Below are 19,885 nucleotides of genomic sequence, written 5' to 3' on the forward strand. Positions count from 1 at the left end.
TGTTAAACCTTATTGGTGCGTGTTGTTCACTCTTCTTCTAGTCGCGTCACCCATTCCTTCTCAATAATATCTATATGATTATTCCCTCTTTTGATTTCGACCTCCCCCTCAATCTAATATATAAAATATTTATTTATTAATTAATTTCTATTAACCCAAAGAAAAAGAAAAAAAAAAAAAAAAAAAACAAACTTAAACTTATATACATAATATTACAGACAGATACAGAGCCCTCCATCCTTCCCTTCCTCCTTTCATTTTGTTGTGTATATGCAAAAAGCCTTTTTTTGGAGAAAAGAAAAAAAAAAAAGAAAAAGAAAAAGAAAAAGAAAAGTAATTTGGTTTCCCTCATTTTTCTTCTCCCTTTCCCCTCTTCCAAGAACTTTCTCCTTTTATCTCCCCCACTACAATCAATCTCTCCTTCTTCTTCTTCATCCGATCTATTTTCTCAATCTTTATTCTTCAATTTCTCTTCGTGGGTATTGATTTTCTAATTCCTTTTGGGGATTTTTTCTTCTTCGTCGTCGTCGTCATCATCAGCGCAGATGAGACCCCTCCAGCCGCTGCCTCAGGGTACGAATCCTCCCACCGATCGTACCCGTCGTCGTCCGAATCTCAATCTTCATCTTCCGCAGCGGGACAATACGTCTTTGGCCGTTCCTCTCCCTTTACCTCCCACCTCCTCCAACTCTGCGCCTCCTCCTTCCACCAGTCAACTCCACAACGCCAACCGCCCGCCGGACCCGCTACCTCAGCAGCGTCAGGCTTTCAGCCTTTCCGAGTTTGAGCGAGTGAGCCGAATCGGAAGTGGATGTGGAGGCACCGTTTACAAAGTCGTTCATCGTCCCACCGGCCGTGTCTATGCTCTCAAGGTCATTTACGGTAACCATGAGGATGCGGTTAGGCTTCAGATGTGTCGCGAGGTCGAGATCCTTCGTGACGTTGACAATCCCTATGTGGTCAAGTGTCATGATATGTTCGATCATAACGGCGAAATCCAGGTTCTTCTTGAGTATATGGATCGGGGGTCTTTGGAAGGAACCCACATCCCTCAAGAACACCATCTCTCTGATTTGGCTCGGCAGATTCTTAGCGGTCTCGCTTATCTCCATAGCCGCCGTATCGTTCATCGCGACATCAAACCCTCGAATCTCCTCATCAATTCACGAAGGCAGGTTAAGATCGCTGATTTCGGCGTTGGTCGAATCTTGGAACAGACTATGGACCCTTGTAATTCCTCGGTTGGAACTATTGCGTACATGAGCCCTGAGAGAATAAATTCCGATCTAAATCAGGGTCAATACAATGGGTATGCAGGGGATATTTGGAGCTTTGGGGTTAGCATATTGGAATTCTATCTCGGTCGGTTTCCTCTTGCTGTTGAGAGGCCTGGGGATTGGGCAAGCTTGATGTGCGCTATTTGTATGGCTCAGCCACCAGAGGCGCCGCCCACTGCTTCACCGGAGTTTCGCCATTTTATTGCCTGTTGTTTGCAAAGAGAAGCTCGGAAGAGATGGACTGCCGCTGCATTACTGGAACATGCGTTCATAACTAGGAAAAATGGAGCAAGTCAGTACCAGAATCAGCAAGCTCATCATCAGAATCTTCGTCAACTATTACCTCCTCCGCCTCTTCATCCTTCCAGCCTTTCTTGAGACAAAGACAGCCTTTTAATATTTTTCTCATTTTGGTTTCTTTTCTTGAATTGCTCTGTCTTCCTGAGAAGCATGACGACGCCATTATTGTCCTGTAATTTTTCTGGAATAGCCCAAGGGAATGGTAAATTATTTGCTGTTTAGATCAGTAAATCATCTGTTTTTCACGACATTTTTCAGAACAATGCAAAAATTCTGTAATCTTTTGCCGGTGGCTGAAATATCAAGCTAAGTCAAATTCGTTTTAGCTTTAAGCTCGTTAGATTAGATTGTGGTCTTCTTTTGGATACATGACTCTTCGTATTCTCTTTTCTTGCCTTTCTCAGTTGGAGTTTGCATTTTCTTTAAGCCATTACTAACCCATTCTTACCAAAGTTGGGCATTCTTCAATCATTTGTATTTGTTTGTGAAATCATATAGCACGTAATAGCTATATAGCAATGGCCTCACTTTGTTAGGACCCAAGAGTTGAATTATTGTCGTTGTTCTGTTCCAATCTATGCTCTCTTCTGCAATGCCCTTTGCCCTATTTTTGGCTTTCAAAGAGGGGAGGAGCTTCATGGAATGATAATCATATCGTCATTGTTAAAAGAGGGGGCTGAATCAGCCCACATGAAAAGCATTTTGACTTGAAATTGACCTTTTATGATGACATATAAATCTCATCTAAACATGACACTTAATGTTGAAAAACTTCCTCGAGTTTACGTTACGCTTATAAAGCCAGTTCAACCGTGACTAAATTAAGCCACTTTGAATGGACTAAGATATGGAGAAATAGCTTTGGAGGAGAGGGTCTAGACTTTTTGTTTGCATTTTCCACGATTCCCTTTTCTTCCACATGTGATTGAAGTTGAATTTCCAATGGTTACACAAGAGATGGAGAACGAGAGAGGCTTAAAGACTTGGACTTTGTGCTTTCTGAGCCAAACCCATTTTTTACAAGCAAAATACTCCGAAGTTGAAAACGCAATGGTCGACTGTTTTCTGAGCCTTCATTTTTCCCCTCTGTTATGTACCCACCAAAGAAAACATCAGCTATTCTTTTCAAACTTATAAAAGTCAAATCTTTAACTGTAAAGAAGATTGGAAACTGAATCCAACCCCATCCAAGAAGTATTTTTCAAACTTGTAATGGGGTTTTGTTTGAACTTGAAGAAGTTTACGGCTAATTATTCTGTTTTAATTATTACCTTTTAAAAATACATACTTTGTGTAATATAATGTAATAATTAAACAAGTCAAAGTTAAATGAGGAAGACGCAAGAGGACGATGTTTCGCAGAAGCTTCCTCGCTGCTGTGGAACTTCGCTATATTGCCTTCCCTTCCCATCAGCCACCCAACTCGACTTCTTCTTCGCTTGATCTATAATTTTGGTGAAGTCGAGATTCTTATTTCGAAGAACTTTCCTTCTGGGCTGGCCTTTGCCGGCTGTGGTGGCCAGAGATTTTATTTTTAAGCAACTGAATCACCTATACGATCCAAACTAGTGGGACCCGATTGCTTCTTGTCTTATTTTCGTCTCTTCTTGCTTTTGAGGGTTGGTATCTCAGCTCGATTTGGGAAGTTCTTGATCATTCTATAGCTGGGATTCGACCTGGATATCCTCGTTGCGTCAGTTCAAGTTCATCTCCAATCTGGTAAATACTCTCTCGCTCTTTTTGTTGGTAGGGTAACTAAATCTCGTTTTAATCTCAACTCGATCTGATTTCTTCTTTCTCTTAAGTTAATAATGCTTCGGATTTGACTTGTGGAAGATGAAGTAGCATATGTAAATCAACCCAGATTTGTATTTTTATTGTAGTTTTATTTAAAATGGTCTTTCGTATTGGAAGTGGATAGGTTTAATTGATCGACATGACTGTGCTTGCAGATGGGATCAACAGAGGAGAAAACAAATTACTTATCAGACGAAGAAATTCTATTGAAGTCATCACCAGTTGCGAAGAACGTATTGCATAGCTTTGATTGTGAGACGGCTCCTGTGCGTTCTTCCCCAGATGATAAAAGATGGTGGAAGACTAACAATATTCGTATTAGACCTCTTAGAAGTGCTTATATAGTGTTGGTTAGAGCAAAGATCAACGTGTTACTACCTTTTGGTCCTTTGGCAATTCTGCTACATTACTTAACGGGAAAGCATGTAAGAAGCACTCCTCTTCATAATTTTTACTGGTTGAATTTCTACAATAGCAAATGGCATGATTGGATTTGTGAAGAAAGAAATGGTGAAAGACTTGTATTGAGCAGCTTTTTCATGGAATAGAAGTCCCCAGACAATCAAAGATATTTTCTTATTATTTGATTTAATGAGGATATGGTCTATGACCTCTTTGTGACGCTGTCCTTTACATCTATTGATCTGTTCATAAAATTTTGGATATTCAAACATTCTACTTTTAAGATCATTTTGCTGGTTAGTACCGTGGCTAGTATGATTTGTCTCATGGTTCATAATTCCTTGATAGTCAGCTTTATATGTCAGGGATTGGTCTTCTTTTTCACTTTACTTGGAATTACACCCTTGGCAGAACGTCTTGGTTATGCAACTGAGTAAGATTTGGCTTCTCCATATTCTACGTTTATGATTTTATATTATTTCAATTTGTGCTAAACTTCACAAAAATATTTGTGATGCAGGCAGCTTGCTTTCTACACTGGACCAACAGGTATGCATGCTACCTAACCAGGCGTTGCTTGTTTTGATCATTTAATTGTGGCTGTTTCGTTAGTTTCCCTAATAACTCAAATGTATAATGGGCTTTGCAGTTGGTGGTCTTTTGAATGCAACATTCGGAAATGCAACCGAAATGATCATATCAATATATGCGTTAAAGAGTGGGATGATTAGGGTTGTTCAACAGTCATTACTGGGGTCAATCTTGTCAAATATGCTCCTTGTGCTTGGTTGCGCTTTCTTTACTGGTGGGATTGTTCATCATAAGAAGGTGCAGGTTTTCAATAAGGTACAAGGTTTTATTCTCTAGGAAAATATGGTATGCCTCTATTTTGGAGATATTTTACTCACTTTCTTGGTTTACGTTAAGATCTGACTATTTTGCAACAGGGTGCTGCTGTTGTGAATTCAGGATTGTTGTTGATGGCTGTTATGGGAACAACTTTCCCGGCAGTGCTTCATTTCACCCACACCGAACTTCATTCCGGAGAATCAGCATTATCTCTTTCAAGATTTAGCAGTTGTATAATGTTAGTTGCATATGCAAGCTACCTTTTCTTTCAACTAAAAAGTCAGCATAATCTCTATGGTCCTCTTGATGGGGTGAGTCTCTTTGGCTCTATGTTTGGATCTTGCTTTTGAATGTTGTTTTCAGTTAACAAGCAATAGTTCCTCCAAACAACTATCTTGGCTTTTTTTATCCTTAGCATACTATAATATGTTCCAACTATTAGGGTAAATTAGGAATCAGGACTTGCGACATCTATTAGAGGCGAGCTTGAAACAATGGCTACAAAATTCTTTAAAAAAGAAAACTATTACCATCAAGAAATGCTAATGTGATCATAGCTTAATTATCATGTATAACCTCAATCACATAGTTGTTTTATATATGATGAACTTTAACTGGATTTGTGGGGTATACATTAGGAATGGGGATTTAACAAATGGTTGTGCATCTACTTGAGTCAGATGTTTAGTGGTACTTTTTATTTGCTAACTAGTCCCCACGCTTAAAAAAAAGCAGAATCAATGGTCAATACTATCTTTTCCACATTTTTTCAAGCAGAGAGGCTTTTAATTCTAATGGTTTTAGCATTTTTTATATTTCTTTAGGAAGTTGAAGTTGAAGATGAAGATGAAGATGATTCTGAGATTTATGCTTGGGAAGCAATTGGATGGCTTGCCATCTTGACTGTATGGGTATCTATTTTATCTGGATACCTTGTTGATGCTATCCAGGTAAATTTTATTCTAATTGTTATTGCATCTTGTTGATTCATGCACTTCTTTTCCAGCCTTGTTTGAACTTTTAACTACAATTATGTGCATTCTGTTATTGTTTCCTTTGCTTGTCCAATATTTATACTGGGTAGCTCAATGCTTTTTACGAAGTGAAGTTTATAAACACTATTCAGTAGGTTTCTTTTCTAGAAAATAACAACAAAGAAGGTGTGTAAGAACAAAAAGTGTTTTTCAAACATAAGTTATTTGAAATATGTTATCAAAATTTGATCTATAAAGTAGTTATCATAAAACATATCCAAAGATTCATGTTACAGGCTCTGTTCACGATGGTGTTTGGTTCTTGATGAGGTTTCATGTTTCTTTTTAGACTTTGGTTTCGGAGACTTTTCGTAATTATTTTTTAGGTAGTAGCAATGATTTTAATGGCTGCTTTGTCTCTCTCGATCTTTATCATCTTATGCAGCAGATTTAATTAGTTTGTGGCTTTTTCAGGGAGCATCTGAATCATTGAATTTGCCGGTGGCTTTTATTAGTGTAATTTTGTTGCCAATTGTTGGAAATGCTGCTGAACATGCAAGTGCAATCATGTTTGCCATGAAGGATAAGCTTGTGAGCACTTTCTAGATTTATTTATTTATTATTAGTTTTTACATTTTTCTTCAAATCATTTTTTTTGTTTGGTTTGATTGACCTAAAAGTTACTGTAGGACATTACTCTTGGAGTTGCTATTGGATCATCTACACAAATATCAATGTTTGTGGTAAGTTGTGAGGATTATTTTCTAAGGACCCACTTGATAACATCTCTTTCTTTAACTCTTGTTTTTTTTTAAGAACTAAAAATAGAAACAGTTTTGTTTCTTATTTTTAAAAAGAAAAAAAAATTAAAAATAGAAATGTGTTTCTTGTTATTTTAATTGATATAAACTTTATTACATATAACATAATAAGATATATCACATGCATTAAAACAAATTTTATTAAAAGAATTTATAGTATTGAATTCAATTTTAGCCCAAAGAAAAAAAATAATTAATATTTTTCTTCCACCAAAGTTCGAATTTGATTTGAAATCTCATCCCACACTCTTAAATAATGTTGACTTACATGAGTTCAATTAAGATAATTTATATATTTTATTTCTATCTCTTTCCTTTAAAAATGTATGTGTTTCTCATTAGTCCATTATACACACAAATAAAATCTAAAAAGAGAAGGAAAAAAAGACATTTTAATTTGAAAATAATGGTAAATATGAATTTATTATTAATTTATTAATTTAGTAAAAAAATAAAATCCTACTAAAAAATAATGTAGAGCTGAAAAAATAACCATAACTAAATGCTCGTTAATGAAGAGGGAAAGAAATTGATAGGGGGAGAAGAAAAAGAAGGGAGAAACAAAAAAAATAAAAGGAAATAAATGAAAAGAAAAGAATAATAAAAGGATTAGAGTAGAAAGTATTAAAAGAAAAAAAAGAGTTAAATTAATATATATATATATATATATATATGATGGAAAAAAGGAGAGAGAAATGTGGGGCACATGTATTTAAAACAGAAATGGATACTCGTTGTTTCGCGAATTTGGTATATTTTCTTTGGAAACGTACCTTAAATTTTAGAAACAAGAAATAAAAATATTTATCAAATAGGTGTTGCTTAAAAAATGAAAAATAGAAAAGAATGTTTGTCTAAATTTCTAATAACTGTTGCTCAGTTGATACAAAACTTAAGGAGAAACGGTACATGATGTCTATTAGTTTAACTTGGGCTCGGAAACCTTGTGTTGGCTTGGAAATTTATTTTGTATGGGTAACTTTACTGTGTCATTGATGATTGTAGATCCCATTCTGCGTAGTAGTTGGATGGTGCATGGGAGAACCAATGGACTTGAACTTTAAACTTTTTGAAACAGCAACTTTGTTTATCACTGTTCTAGTGGTGGCCTTTATGTTGCAGGTGCCTTATCTTCTATCCATCCTCCTGTACTTAAGTTCATTTGCAATTTAATAGCTATTCTGTTCAAATAACTCTGCCTTCCATTAAAGAGTTTTCATTGTATCATTTATATGCCAAGTGCCATTCAATCGAAGCATGAATTTAGACAGTTTAGTAGTAGAACTGTTGCGTATCTTCATTTTTTATGTTCTGTATGGTAAGTCATTATTCTAATCTTCTTGGCATTTGGTCATATTTGCAATATTTGCAGGAGGGGACATCAAATTATTTCAAAGGTCTAATGCTTATTCTTTGTTACCTCATAGTGGCAGCCAGTTTTTTTGTACACGTTGACCCTAGTAATGGTGAGTACTTTCTCTTTGAATCCATCACACATAGAACATCTTAATGTATACTTAACATCATTGTTTCTCATTTCTCATTTTTCGTTTCTTGGTTTTAAGATGGAAAAACAAAAACCATGCCTTACAATTGTTCTGCTGTCGTTTTTATGTAAACAAACACACATTTTGTTTGTTAATTCTAAGCACATGATTATTTATGGATTACTACTCAGATGATGATTAACACTCGAAGCAAGTTGGTCCTGGACATTTACTGCAAGCTGAACTTTTGCTCTGGCATTGGTTCTCAAACCCCCCATTGCTTCAGTTCATTGGAACCTGCAAACATTAGAGGACTCACACAAATGGTTTGGTCTTTCAATGGAGTTTGGTTTCATTTGTTGAACTGTACTGTAATCTTTTTGAGGCTTGACAGTTGATCTTTTCTCTTCATTTATCATCTTCTTCTTTAACTTGTTTATCATAAACTTGAGAGCTGTAATCTATATTCATTAATTGTAAGCTCTTTCTTTGAATGCTCTTGTTTTTTCCCCCCCTAACCAACCGATCAAAACTGCATATCACCACCAATACTATTATGAAACTGCTAGATAGTTACAAGGAGAGCTAAACAACTTTTCATCAAAAGGGTATAATTGATTTGTTTTTATATATAAATAAAATATATTGTCTATATCCATCATCTCTTGCATCCTTTGTAGCATTGTCCTCTCAAGAAAAGGCATAACAAACATAGCTACGTATCTTGGTGCTTTGTTTACTAATAACTTCGGGCCCATAGTGTTCTTAAAAAAAACTACTTTTGATAAAAAAAAACTTATTAAAATACACATGAAAAATTATTTTTAGTGGTTGTCAAACACTACAATTTATTTTAAAGTGACTTATTTTTTGAATTAAATACTTAAAAATGGATTTCAAACACATTTTTAGAGCTATTCTTGACAATAATCTAACATATAAGTAGAACACAGGTGTAAGTTCTTCCTTTTCTCCCACAAAGTGATGAAGCAATATTATGAAATGATTTATACAAAATTGTACGAAGTTCATTATTAGGATTGAACATTTTGTCCATCATCATGTATCGTCTTATCGAATGATTTCTTTTAATTGAACTTCTTGTACCAAATAATTGTGTAGTTGGCAACACATATCTGTCCTTCGCCCCCTGTTGCCACTAAACAATGTATCTCCATACAATAATGTAATGATGTTACGCTCTGGAATTTTGGTAAATGATTAATAAGCAATGATGAGCCCCTAGTATAGCACAAAAGAAAATCATTGTTGGAGAATGAGGGGGAGTAGCAGGGCTAAGGCTTCTGAACGGATGTCCCAAATTTGAGGCAGGAAAAAAAAAAAGATTTGCCTTGCTTTAAAAGTGAGGTTTTTTGACCTTTCGTCAACGTCAAATTTGGATGAAATTACCAAAACGAAATTCTTACGTGCAGACAGATTGATTCTCTCGTTCTCTCTCTTTTCTTATAGATAGCTTCCTCTCTCCCTTTCTCTTAGGGTTTTGCTTTTCGGTCTTGCTCTCTGACGCTCCATCTCACTCTCCTACACTTGACCCCGCTCTCCGCACTAAGTCTCGCTTTGCAACACAACGGAAAAGAGGGAGAGAAGAAATCAGTCAGAGAAGAAAAGCTTGTTCTCACAGGAGAAGAAACGTGGTCTTGCCAGAGAAGAAAAATAGGGTGGTCTCGGCAGATGAAAAGTGAGAAAAAAGAAGAAAAAAAGGAAAGAAATCGCTAGGAAGAAGAGTAGGGAAAACTAAGGGTAATTTTGTAAAGTTATTTGATGATAATGTAAGCAAACGGTCGAAATTCTTAAGTTTTAAAAAATAAGATCATTTTAGACTTGAGATTTGGGTCTTTTAATCAATCATCTCATTACCCTGGGGAGAATTATCTAGAAAATTGGGGTGCAAAAGATGGAAGGAACAATGTACCACACTCGGAACAAAATCTAAGGTGGAAGATGTTTCTGTGTAGGATCTCAACATCTACAACTTTTAGCTTAGCTAAATAGAATATATTCTAATGAACAATCACAATCAACTAAAGCAAGGTGCCACCAATATATATATTTATATAACCCCAAATCTTATCTAATCCAATCCCACTTTAATTGTAAAGAAAGTTCTGTTTTGTTTTTTTGCCTTTTTTAATGACACAATCTTTTGTCTTCAACTGAGTCAGTCGAAAATTTGTCTTTTCGATTTGGCAATTCGTTTAGTGAGAAACTGAAAGGTAGATGTGTGTGTATATATACATAAAACTAAAAGACAAGAAGATTTAGTAATCAAGATTAGTATTCTTCTTCCAAATATGGTATTACAGGGTAGGTAATTAGGAACTAGACATTAGACAATCTCTATAGTAATAGTGTTCCCAGTATATGTCGACAAACAATTATCCTAGTTATAAAATATGAGTCTGGGTCAGAAACTGCTAACCTTAAAATTTCTCGAAGTGGAAGATGCTACAGCATGTAGAGGAATGGACTTAGTTTGCTCTGTCCTTGCCAAGTGAACAATCATTGGAATCTTCAAAGGGATTGGTTCTTTTTACCAAGCCTCACAGAGTCGATATAATTTGTGAGGCAATGAGCAGAAATACCAGGAAGTGCCAGCCCTATCACCCTTACTAATGTGCAAACCCATCCCTCCCTGTACTCAACTCCATGAGTGTAGCCCATCAGCAAGCTTCTGATCAGCTCCCATAAAGCATTGAGATATTCCGGTATCAGGTATCTAATCCCAAAGAAATTCTTGTTCGGTTCCTCATCTACTTTCTTCAAATACAAATAGAAAAAAAACAAATTCAGAGTAAGAACCACAAATTGAGTCGACCCATCAAAAGACCAAAACGAATAGACCATCATACCAATGTATTCTTGGAGGGAAGTCTATTCATAATATGGTTCAAGTTCAATATTGCAATGTCTAGCTTATCAAACCACAAGAAATAAGAGTTAGAAAATGTACATACATGTTCAGTGAATAGGCTGTCGTAGTATAGACAAACCCCAAAATGCTTAAAGAAGAAAGCTTTATCGTCGTAAGGCAGTCTGGGTACAATGTCATTGCAGTAAACAAACCTGAAATATCTAGGAATGGGATTCATCAAATAGGCCTCCATGAACTGCCCCAGTTGCTTGTTCCCAACCCTAGGCTGCCCAAATGTATATACACCCGATAGCCTGCCCATTATTTCCATTTCCTTATGTAGCACCAAAACTGTAGGGAACAGAACCGCAAGTGCTCCCCCTAAACTATGACCAGTGACCACGAACTTTGCATTTCTATGCTCCATAAGTAATCTCCTGAGTTTATGTTTCACTGCATAATATGCAGTCAACTGCACTACTTCTGGTGTAACTCCATCAAACTGTTCAGATTCCAAAGATGGAAGTAATCTATCCAGTTCAATGTTTTGATCAAAGTTTGGGATTGTTGATCTGGTATGCCCAGATGGACTTCTGCTATCATGCGGAACATCTGATGCAGTGGAGCTGATACTGGCTTCTGCCTGAAGGTAATCTTTGAAGCTACTGGCATCATTTCTGTTGCCCAAACCAAGAGCCTCTAAGAATCCTACGTGAATTTTCCCGACTTCCGGGATCTCGTACCAAGAGTAGTCAAAATCAGTGCTCCAGTCATCTGCATCAAAAGGTTCAGTGCCCCTGAAGCTGATCAATATCAAATTCGCGTCGTTAGGCTTATCGCACAATATGAGCACCTGAGTAGAGTTGTCCTTTTGAAAATCTACCAAAATTTGTTGTGGTCAAGAGCAAAACAGAATTCGGTTATTCGATTAATCACTCAGTTGGCTTAAGAGTAGTTCTAAATATGGATTATTTACACTAATAGAATAAGAATGCTCGTATTCTTCTTACCATTCCAGCAATTGTAGAAGCCCACAAAATGCATCTGCTTCATTATTAACAATCAAAGTTAGAGATGTTATCATGTAACCTGAAGCTGACATAGTTGATCTTTTACTCCAAAATGACACATAAATAGAAGATGAGAAGCAATGAAATAGCTTGCCTTCCAATGGTGAAGCACAATATTCTGAATGACCTTTTCGTTCTCATAGGATAGTTTTGAAGCCATGACGCAAAGGTCCACTAGATTCCGATTTTCCATTTCAAGTCCGAAGCTTCTTTCTTCAGAAACAAAAACAGTAATTCCTTTAAGCATTTTTTCTTCATTTAATAGATCTATTCTACCATCTAAAAGCCCAACGATGCTCATAAAAGTTTCTGTTCCCCTCCGTGGCACTACCACTTCTCCTGCTCATCCATCATTGCAGCAAATTCAGTAGTTAAGAATGAGAGCATTCAGAAAATGTAGAGTTTTCATGTCTTAATTGGTCGAATTCAGCAAAATAGTCAATAAACCCACATTGAAAATGTCACTTTCTCTTAAGATTTGATTGTCAATCTGTCATTAACTACAAGGAAAAAATCATTGAACAGGGAAAGTTTTTGTGGGTGAAAAAAACTTTTCAAACGATCAATGAATGCCTATTCTGTAAAATCTAGACATGTGATGAAAGAGTTGTTTGAGATTTAAAAGCATATGGACCCGCACCGCGTACGATATTGCAGAGCAATCCTGAGAGATTGCCATTCATAGACAGAAGATTGAGAGTGAATTCCACCACATTTCCAGTCCATTCCAATGGTTTCGCCAGAATGGCTATAATTTTTCGAATCATAATTGACACCACTATGACCCATCTGCATCCCGAAACCATCGCACCAAAAACACCCTCCTCGGAGCTCTCGAAGAATCTCCGTCCACCGTCCCCATCCGGCCAAACCCAGCACCGGAAAACATCTCCGATTCCACCCTTCTCCGGCCGCACAACAAGGTATCTGAAATCATCATCATCATCGTTACCATCATTGCTACGGAGGGTTTCTTTGAATTGGGTAGTAGCCATGTTTCTCAATGTCTTGTAGAAAACCCCTTTTGGTATCAATCTGAAGAAGACGCCATTAGAATAAGAGCTAGCAATTCTTATATATCGAGAGAGGAAAAGGGAATGCAGTTACATGGGTATCTTAGCCCATTCTGGGTTCCCAACTGAAATTAACTTAATCATCAATCCAAATACGTGTATGATCGAATAAATCCTCAGGAGTGAAGAAGACACAATTTGGGATTAAACCCACAAAGTGCGAGTGTGAAACACACGTTAATTTCAACCTTCCAGCATGCATAAGAGAAGCCTTGTAAGTTCAGATTCGGTTCCTGTAGAGTTGGAAAGCATGTAAAGTTAGAAGAAAATGGTGATACAATGGAGGCCAAAGGCTTATCCAAAGACCCAAACGAAGTCATCTTGTAGGAAATGCGTGGAAATCAAGGGAAATAAAAGAAAAAAGAGGGAAAAGGTCGGAGTGAAAGAGAATAAGGAATATGGGATGGTGTTGGTGTTGGCGGTGTCGTAGCGTAAAATATATAGACAAGAAACTCGAGCTGCTTACGTTTTGTTGTGCAATATGCATCTTGCCTATGCTGTGGTCCTTTTTTCCTCCTCCTATAACCACACCTGAGAGAGAATTTTTTCCTTTTTTCCTCCTCCTTATGCTCGCTACGATGCTTATAACATAGAAGAAAAATATAAATTTTAATTTTCTTTCAAGCGTTACAAAATCTGTACTACTTGCCTAATTTGCTAACAAGTGTTAGAAAGAGAAAAAGTGGAAGATGATGTTTTTCACTTGAATTTCATTTTAAGCACTGTTTACGAATAAAAATGGGGATTCACTAACCCTATTTTATTCTTCATCCCAAAAATTAGATGATTGATCTTATTTTCTTTCTTTATTAGATGAACTCGCGCCATCTTTTTTGTTTACTTTATACAGTTTACTATATCTCTCTCACAAGTTTTATTATAAAATTAATAGGAACATGGGAACCAATATAATATAATACATAAAATAAATAAATTAACAACATATGAAATAAGAAATTTCTTAAGATTCTCCACTTTCTCCAAAATTTATGGATTTTGCCCACTTTATGTGTCTTTTAAACTCCACAAATGGTCACTTATTTATAAGGATTTTGGCAAGTAGGATATGGTACATTTGGACACCAAGAATGGGCTACGACATATGACTAATAGATGTGATAATGGAAGGAGGATACTTGGCTTTTGACAATAAGCTTCAGCATCTATCTAACACATTATAATATTTATAATACTCCCCTTAGATGGATGATATATATGAAATATGCCTCATTAAAATCTTACTAGGAAAAATGCAATGGGAAAAAACCCCAGTGAAGGAAAAATAAGACATATTTTATATATTTATACTCCTAAAAAGAATAATATATTTTCTCCCCCTTATGAAAACATATCTTTGAGTCATCGCATTCCAGCGTTGTGTACCAATTTTTCAAAAGTTAAATAAATCTGTCAGGTCATCCTTCGAGTAAATTTATTGTACAGTGATGTCGTCATTTTCTTCAAGATCATGAGTGCAGAAAAGCTTAGGTGAAATATGCTTTGTTCTATCTCCTTTAATATATCCTCCTTTGATTTGAGATATACATGTTGTGTTGTTTTCGATTGTTGGAAGATTTTTATTAGAAGATAAGCCACATGTTTCACGGATGTGTTGAGTAATTGATCTTAGTCATAAACATTCTCTATTAGTCTCATGAATTGCAAGAATTCTAGTATGATTTGAGGAAGTAGCCATTATGGTCTGTTTCACAGATCGCCACGAGACAACAATTCCTCCACATGTGAATAGATAACTTATTTGAGATTTAACTTTGTGTGGATCAGATAAATATCCAGAATTTGCATAACCAACTAGATCAAAAATTGATTTATTTGAATAAAACAATCCAATATCAATCGTTCCTCGGAGATAACGGAATATATGCTTAATTCTGTTCCAATGTCTTTTTGTTGGAAAAGAACTATATCTTGCTATTAAATTTATCGAAAGTGTAATATCTGTTCTTGTAGTATTAGCAAGATACATAAGTGCACCAATTGCACTAAGATATGGTACTTCAGGACCAAAAAGCACAAGGATCATCTAAGCATTCAAATTCACTAATTTTGGCATAATATAAAGCATGCTTCTAAAGAAAAATGGGTTTTAAGACATACCTCTTGTAGAACTTCTTCAAAGCTCCATCTTCAGCTACTATCTTCTCCATATCTTGTTGTAGACCACCTCAAGATCTTCCTCACTATTCTTTTGGTGCTCTAGATTGAGTTGTGGGACTCAAAACAAGCTTGAATCAAGGGATGAAGGAGAAAAGCTCACTGCAGCAACCTTGTTAAAGAACCTTTCTTCAAATCGAATTTTCTCTCAAAATTCTGTAGATTGTATGCCCGATTTTATCTCCAATCTTCTCATTATATTGCAGATTAACATGCAAAGAGAAGAGCTGCATGAATTGCAGCTCATGCTTGGAGAAGACAAGGCAAATATATTGCTTCATGAGTGAGCTAGTTCAAAGATGGATAATGGAAAAGATCATTTTTCCATTAAAGTGTTTTAGTTTTCCAATTTTCCTTTTTTAATTTTATCTAAAATCAAATTTTGATTTAAATCTATTTGATTTTAAAAATGAAGAATTAATTAATTTCATAAATTAATTATTAAATAAAACTTAATTAATTTAATATCAAATATTAAAATAATTTTAACACATATCCATCTTTATATATTTAAATCATATTTAAATATATATAAATTCTCCTATTCCGTTTAATTTTAAAATTAAACATAATTATATCTCATATAATTACAAATTTTCTTAATTCTAATTTGAACGTTTCAAATTAACTTATCGCGCTATTCTAGAGCTAGTTCGTTACGAGCTAGACCTCGCGGACCTACAGATCATGGACTCCAATGAGGTCATGGGCTCTAACGATCCGAGATTAATTGTCTAAACTCATTAGATTAGATTAATCTCCATTCTTTAACTAATGGGTCATTCCGCTAAAGCCCATAGTTGCACTCCCCTCACTGTAGATATATTATGTCCACATGATTTAACCATAATCAGCAAGTCGACCCTTCACAGGTTGTTCGTAATAACGGCTGGGTCAAATATTTGTTTTACCCCTGAGATTACATCTTCTTCCTCAAGTCCCTACTGATTCTCTAATGAAGCTGGCTTATGATCCAATCACCAAACTAACTCTCTCAGCCCAGTGAGAGGGTGGGGCCCCTTGTTCAAGACTTGGATTCAGTACTTGAGAGAACAACCTTTCTTCTATCCCTAAATTGGGTAGGTGTGAAATCTGTCTTGTACTCTATGTCCCCAGCTATATATCCGGTCTTACCCTTGAAATGGGAGTCTTATTAAGCCGGCGCTGTTGAGCCAACCCTCAACTATGCAAATCTAAGGGCAATCCTGAATAAACAGTCGTTCATAGTTAGCTCAGGATTAAGATCGAGTTACTTAGGTCATCTAGGTAAAATAGTTAGTCTTAAACAGTAAACATCGTCATAAAGTAAGAATGACTTATTTCTTGGTCCGGATCTTATGCAAATTCATTGCATAGGACGCCCCCACTCCTCATGTCATAACACGTACGAATTAGGATCACATCGTATGTAGCACTTTACAGCTCTTTGTAACAACTACAGAGTATGTCGTATCCAATGGTATTACCAGAATAAGGTACCCAATCTCATTCATGTACCATAGATCATTTTGACTATTTACTCGAACCCGATCCACTTTTATGTCTCCACATAAAATTCAAGTACTCATATAATAGTCATGGGTCTTAGTTTATTGGATTTAGACTTTCATACAATTTATGAGATCAATAACAAGTATATTGATAATAGAAAATGTTTATCATTTTACAAACTGCGAGTTTTTAGGACATAAAACCCAACACCTATGTTGTGTCTGCTGTCGTTTTTATGCGGTACTAGTTAGTCGTTAACCACGGCGATCCCTACGGAGGGTTGTAACATAGGATTCGAAACAACCCAAGCTTCAGTAAAATGAATACGGTCTTATAGTTCCGTCTTGGATATTGTCTTCTATTTCGGAAGCAAGTTCATACCGTCCTATAGGATCTGAAAATGGCAGATCACACTTACAAGAATTACTAAGTTGTTAGTAAAGATCTTGACCGAAAACGATAACTAAATGACTATAGGAACAAGAGTTATTCCGGAGACAATAGAAAAAAGAGTTATTCTGGGGATAGTGTTTGGTCAAAATTGTTTGTTTTAGAGAAAGAGTATCTAACTGCCCCATGGTGGCACATATTCTGACTCACTAAAATATTGTTGCAAATAAATAATGGTTATGGGTACATTATTACTTTTTGTTAAAATTTAACTTTGGATTTAGTTACAATTTGCTAATTAAAATTTGTTTGAATTTTATCAGCATGTCGAATTCTGGTATACTCATTTCTGATATACATAACAGTAAAATCAAATCAACAAACAAATTACTAGCGGTTGATTATACCAAAAGAGTTTTAACAGAGGATTGTCCTCTATCTCCCACTCATCTGAAATTATGAATTATGAAGATGAGAATGTTGAATTCGAACAATAAGATAAATATGATTTACTTGTTATCGAAGCATGTTTAGTGGAAAACAATAAAATCTGGATAATTGATTCAGGTGCCGCTAATCATGTATGTACTATCTCATAGGAAACAAGTTCCTAGAGACAGTTGATAGAAGGTGAAACAATCTTTAAGGTAGGGACCGAGGAGACTGTTTCAGCCAAAGTAGTGAGAGATATGAAGTTATTTATAGGAGATAAGTACATTTATTTGAAAAATGTATATTATATTCCTTCTATGAAAAGGAATCTAATTTCTGTCTCCTGTTTGCTAGAACAAAATTATAAAGTTTATTTCGAAAATGGTGAAGTGTTCATCAAAATGGGAAATAAACAGATTTGCTCTGCAAAATTAGGAAATAACTTGTATATTAAAACCGACTGAGGTCAAAGCTGTGTTGAACATAGAGATGTTTAAAACTGTTGGGACTTATAAGAAGAGGAAGATTTGTCCAAATGCCTATCTTTGGCACTTGAGACTGGGTCACATAAATCTTAATAGGATTAAGAGATTGGTTAAGAATGGTCACCTAAACAAGTTGGAAGACAATTCATTACCACCATGTGAGTAATGTCTTGAGGGTAAAATGACAAAAAGATCTTTTTCTGGAAAAGGTCTTAGAGCCAAAGAACCCTTAGAGCTAATTCATTCATACCTTTGTAGGCCTCTAAATGTTAGAGCAAGAGGAGGGTATGAATATTTCATTACTTTTATAGATGATTATTCAAGGTATGAGTATGTTTACCTAATACACCAAAAGTCTGAAACGTTTGAAAAGTTCAAAGAGTATAAGGTTGAGGTTGAAAACCAATTAGGTAAAAAGAATTAAACACTTCGATCGGATATAGGTGGTGAGTATATGGACATAAAATTCCAAAACTATTTGATAGAACATGGAATTCAGTCTCAACTCACAACCCCTAGCATACCTTAGCAGAACGGTGTGGCATAGAGGAGAAATAGAACCTTGTTGGGCATGGTTCGTTCCATGATGAGTAACGCTCAGTTATCAAATTCTTTTTGGGGACACGCAGTTGGGACTGCAATGTATATTTTAAACATGGTTCCCTCGAAAAGTGTTTCTGAAACACCTTATGAGCTCTGGAGAGGACGTAAAGGAAATTTATGTCACTTCAGAATTTGGGGTTGTCCAACACATGTTTTGATGCAAAATCCTAAAAAGCTGGAACATCGTTCAAAAGTATCTATTTGTAGGCTACCTAAAATAAACAAAAAGTTGTTTCTTTTATGATTCTCAGGAAGATAAAGTATTTATATCGACAAATGCAACCTTCCTGGAGGAAGATTATATAAAGAACCATCAACCTCGCAGTAAGTTAGTAATTGAAGAAATGTCCAGAGAAACGACAAATGTATCAACAAGAGTTGTTGATCGAGTAGGTCCTTCAATAAGAGTTGTTGATAGAGTAGGTCCATCAATAAGAGTTGTTGATGAAACTGATACTTCACATCCTTCTCAAGAGTTGAGAATGCCTCGTCGTAGTGGGAGGATTGTGCAACAGCCTGACCGGTATATAGGTTTAACTGAAACTCAAATCATCATACTAGATGATGGTTTAGAGGATCCATTGTCTTTTAATCAAGCAATGAACGATGTGGACAAAGACCAATGGATTAAAGCCATGGACCTTGAAATGGAATCTATGTATTTCAATTCTATCTGGGATCTTGTAGATCAACCAGAAGGGTAAAACCCATTGATTGCAAATGGATCTACAAGAGAAAACGAGACCAAGCTGGTAAGGTATAGACCTACAAAGCTAGACTAGTGGCAAAAGAGTTTACCCAAATTGAGTTGTGGGACTCAAAACAAGCTTGAATCTAGGGATGAAGGAGAAAAGCTCATTGCAGCAACCTTATTGAAGAACCATTCTTCAAACCGAATTTTCTCTAAAAATTCTGTAGATTGCATGCCTGATTTTCACTCCTCTATTCATTATATTGCAAATCAACATGCAAAGAGAAGAGCTGCATGAGTTGAAGCTCATGTTTAGAGAAGACAAGGCAAATATATTGTTATATGTGTGAGCTAATTAAGTGATGGATAATGGAAAAAGCATTTTTCCATCTTGTGTTTTTGTTTTCTTTTCCTTTTTCAATTTTATCTAAAAATCAAATTTTGATTTAAAAAATCTATTTGATTTTAAAAATTAAAAATTAATTAATTTCATAAATTAATTTATTTAAATAAAACTTAATTAATTTAATATCAAATATTAAATAATTTTAACACATATCCATCTTTATATATTTAAATCATATTTTAAATATATAAATTCTCCTATTCCGTTTAATTTAAAATTTAAACATAATTATATCTGCATAATAATTTACAATTCTCTAATTCTAATTTGAACGTTTCAAATTAACTTAT

General features: G+C 35.4%; 3 protein-coding genes across 8 annotated transcripts; 2 read left to right on the forward strand and 1 right to left on the reverse strand.

The window, feature by feature from the left end:
• The first annotated feature begins 224 nt into the window (after positions 1-224).
• Positions 225-1,902, forward strand: LOC120088976 (mitogen-activated protein kinase kinase 5-like). The gene has a single exon (XM_039046418.1). It carries the CDS (start codon positions 546-548, stop codon positions 1,653-1,655), a length of 1,110 nt encoding a protein of 369 aa, XP_038902346.1. The 5' UTR covers positions 225-545; the 3' UTR covers positions 1,656-1,902.
• Positions 1,903-2,067: 165 nt separating this feature from the next.
• Positions 2,068-13,520, reverse strand: LOC120088949 (triacylglycerol lipase OBL1). Of its 6 annotated transcripts, none has more exons than XR_005485073.1 (7): positions 12,957-13,376; positions 12,490-12,884; positions 11,944-12,188; positions 11,790-11,823; positions 10,778-11,658; positions 10,348-10,685; positions 2,068-2,663 (listed from the first exon to the last, which is right to left on the reverse strand). XR_005485073.1 is itself a non-coding variant. In XM_039046388.1 (7 exons), the coding sequence occupies exons 2-7, from the start codon at positions 13,004-13,006 to the stop codon at positions 10,440-10,442; spliced, it is 1,851 nt and encodes a 616-aa protein (XP_038902316.1). In that variant the 5' UTR covers positions 13,007-13,155; positions 13,389-13,520; the 3' UTR covers positions 9,507-10,439. The 6 variants fall into 6 exon arrangements, 3 of the variants coding, with proteins under 3 accessions (XP_038902329.1, XP_038902316.1, XP_038902324.1); XR_005485071.1 differs by lacking the exon at positions 2,068-2,663 and adding an exon at positions 8,301-8,439; XR_005485072.1 differs by lacking the exon at positions 2,068-2,663 and adding an exon at positions 8,451-9,483.
• Positions 2,886-8,401, forward strand: LOC120088968 (vacuolar cation/proton exchanger 3-like). The gene is made up of 12 exons (XM_039046410.1): positions 2,886-3,296; positions 3,530-3,799; positions 4,142-4,209; positions 4,297-4,325; positions 4,426-4,622; positions 4,724-4,936; positions 5,450-5,575; positions 6,074-6,190; positions 6,289-6,342; positions 7,426-7,542; positions 7,793-7,886; positions 8,099-8,401. Exons 2-12 carry the CDS (start codon positions 3,530-3,532, stop codon positions 8,107-8,109), a joined length of 1,296 nt encoding a protein of 431 aa, XP_038902338.1. The 5' UTR covers positions 2,886-3,296; the 3' UTR covers positions 8,110-8,401.
• Positions 13,521-19,885: the final 6,365 nt, after the last annotated feature.

This window comes from Benincasa hispida, chromosome 1 (genome assembly GCF_009727055.1).
Source record: "Benincasa hispida cultivar B227 chromosome 1, ASM972705v1, whole genome shotgun sequence".
Taxonomy (NCBI): domain Eukaryota; kingdom Viridiplantae; phylum Streptophyta; class Magnoliopsida; order Cucurbitales; family Cucurbitaceae; genus Benincasa; species Benincasa hispida.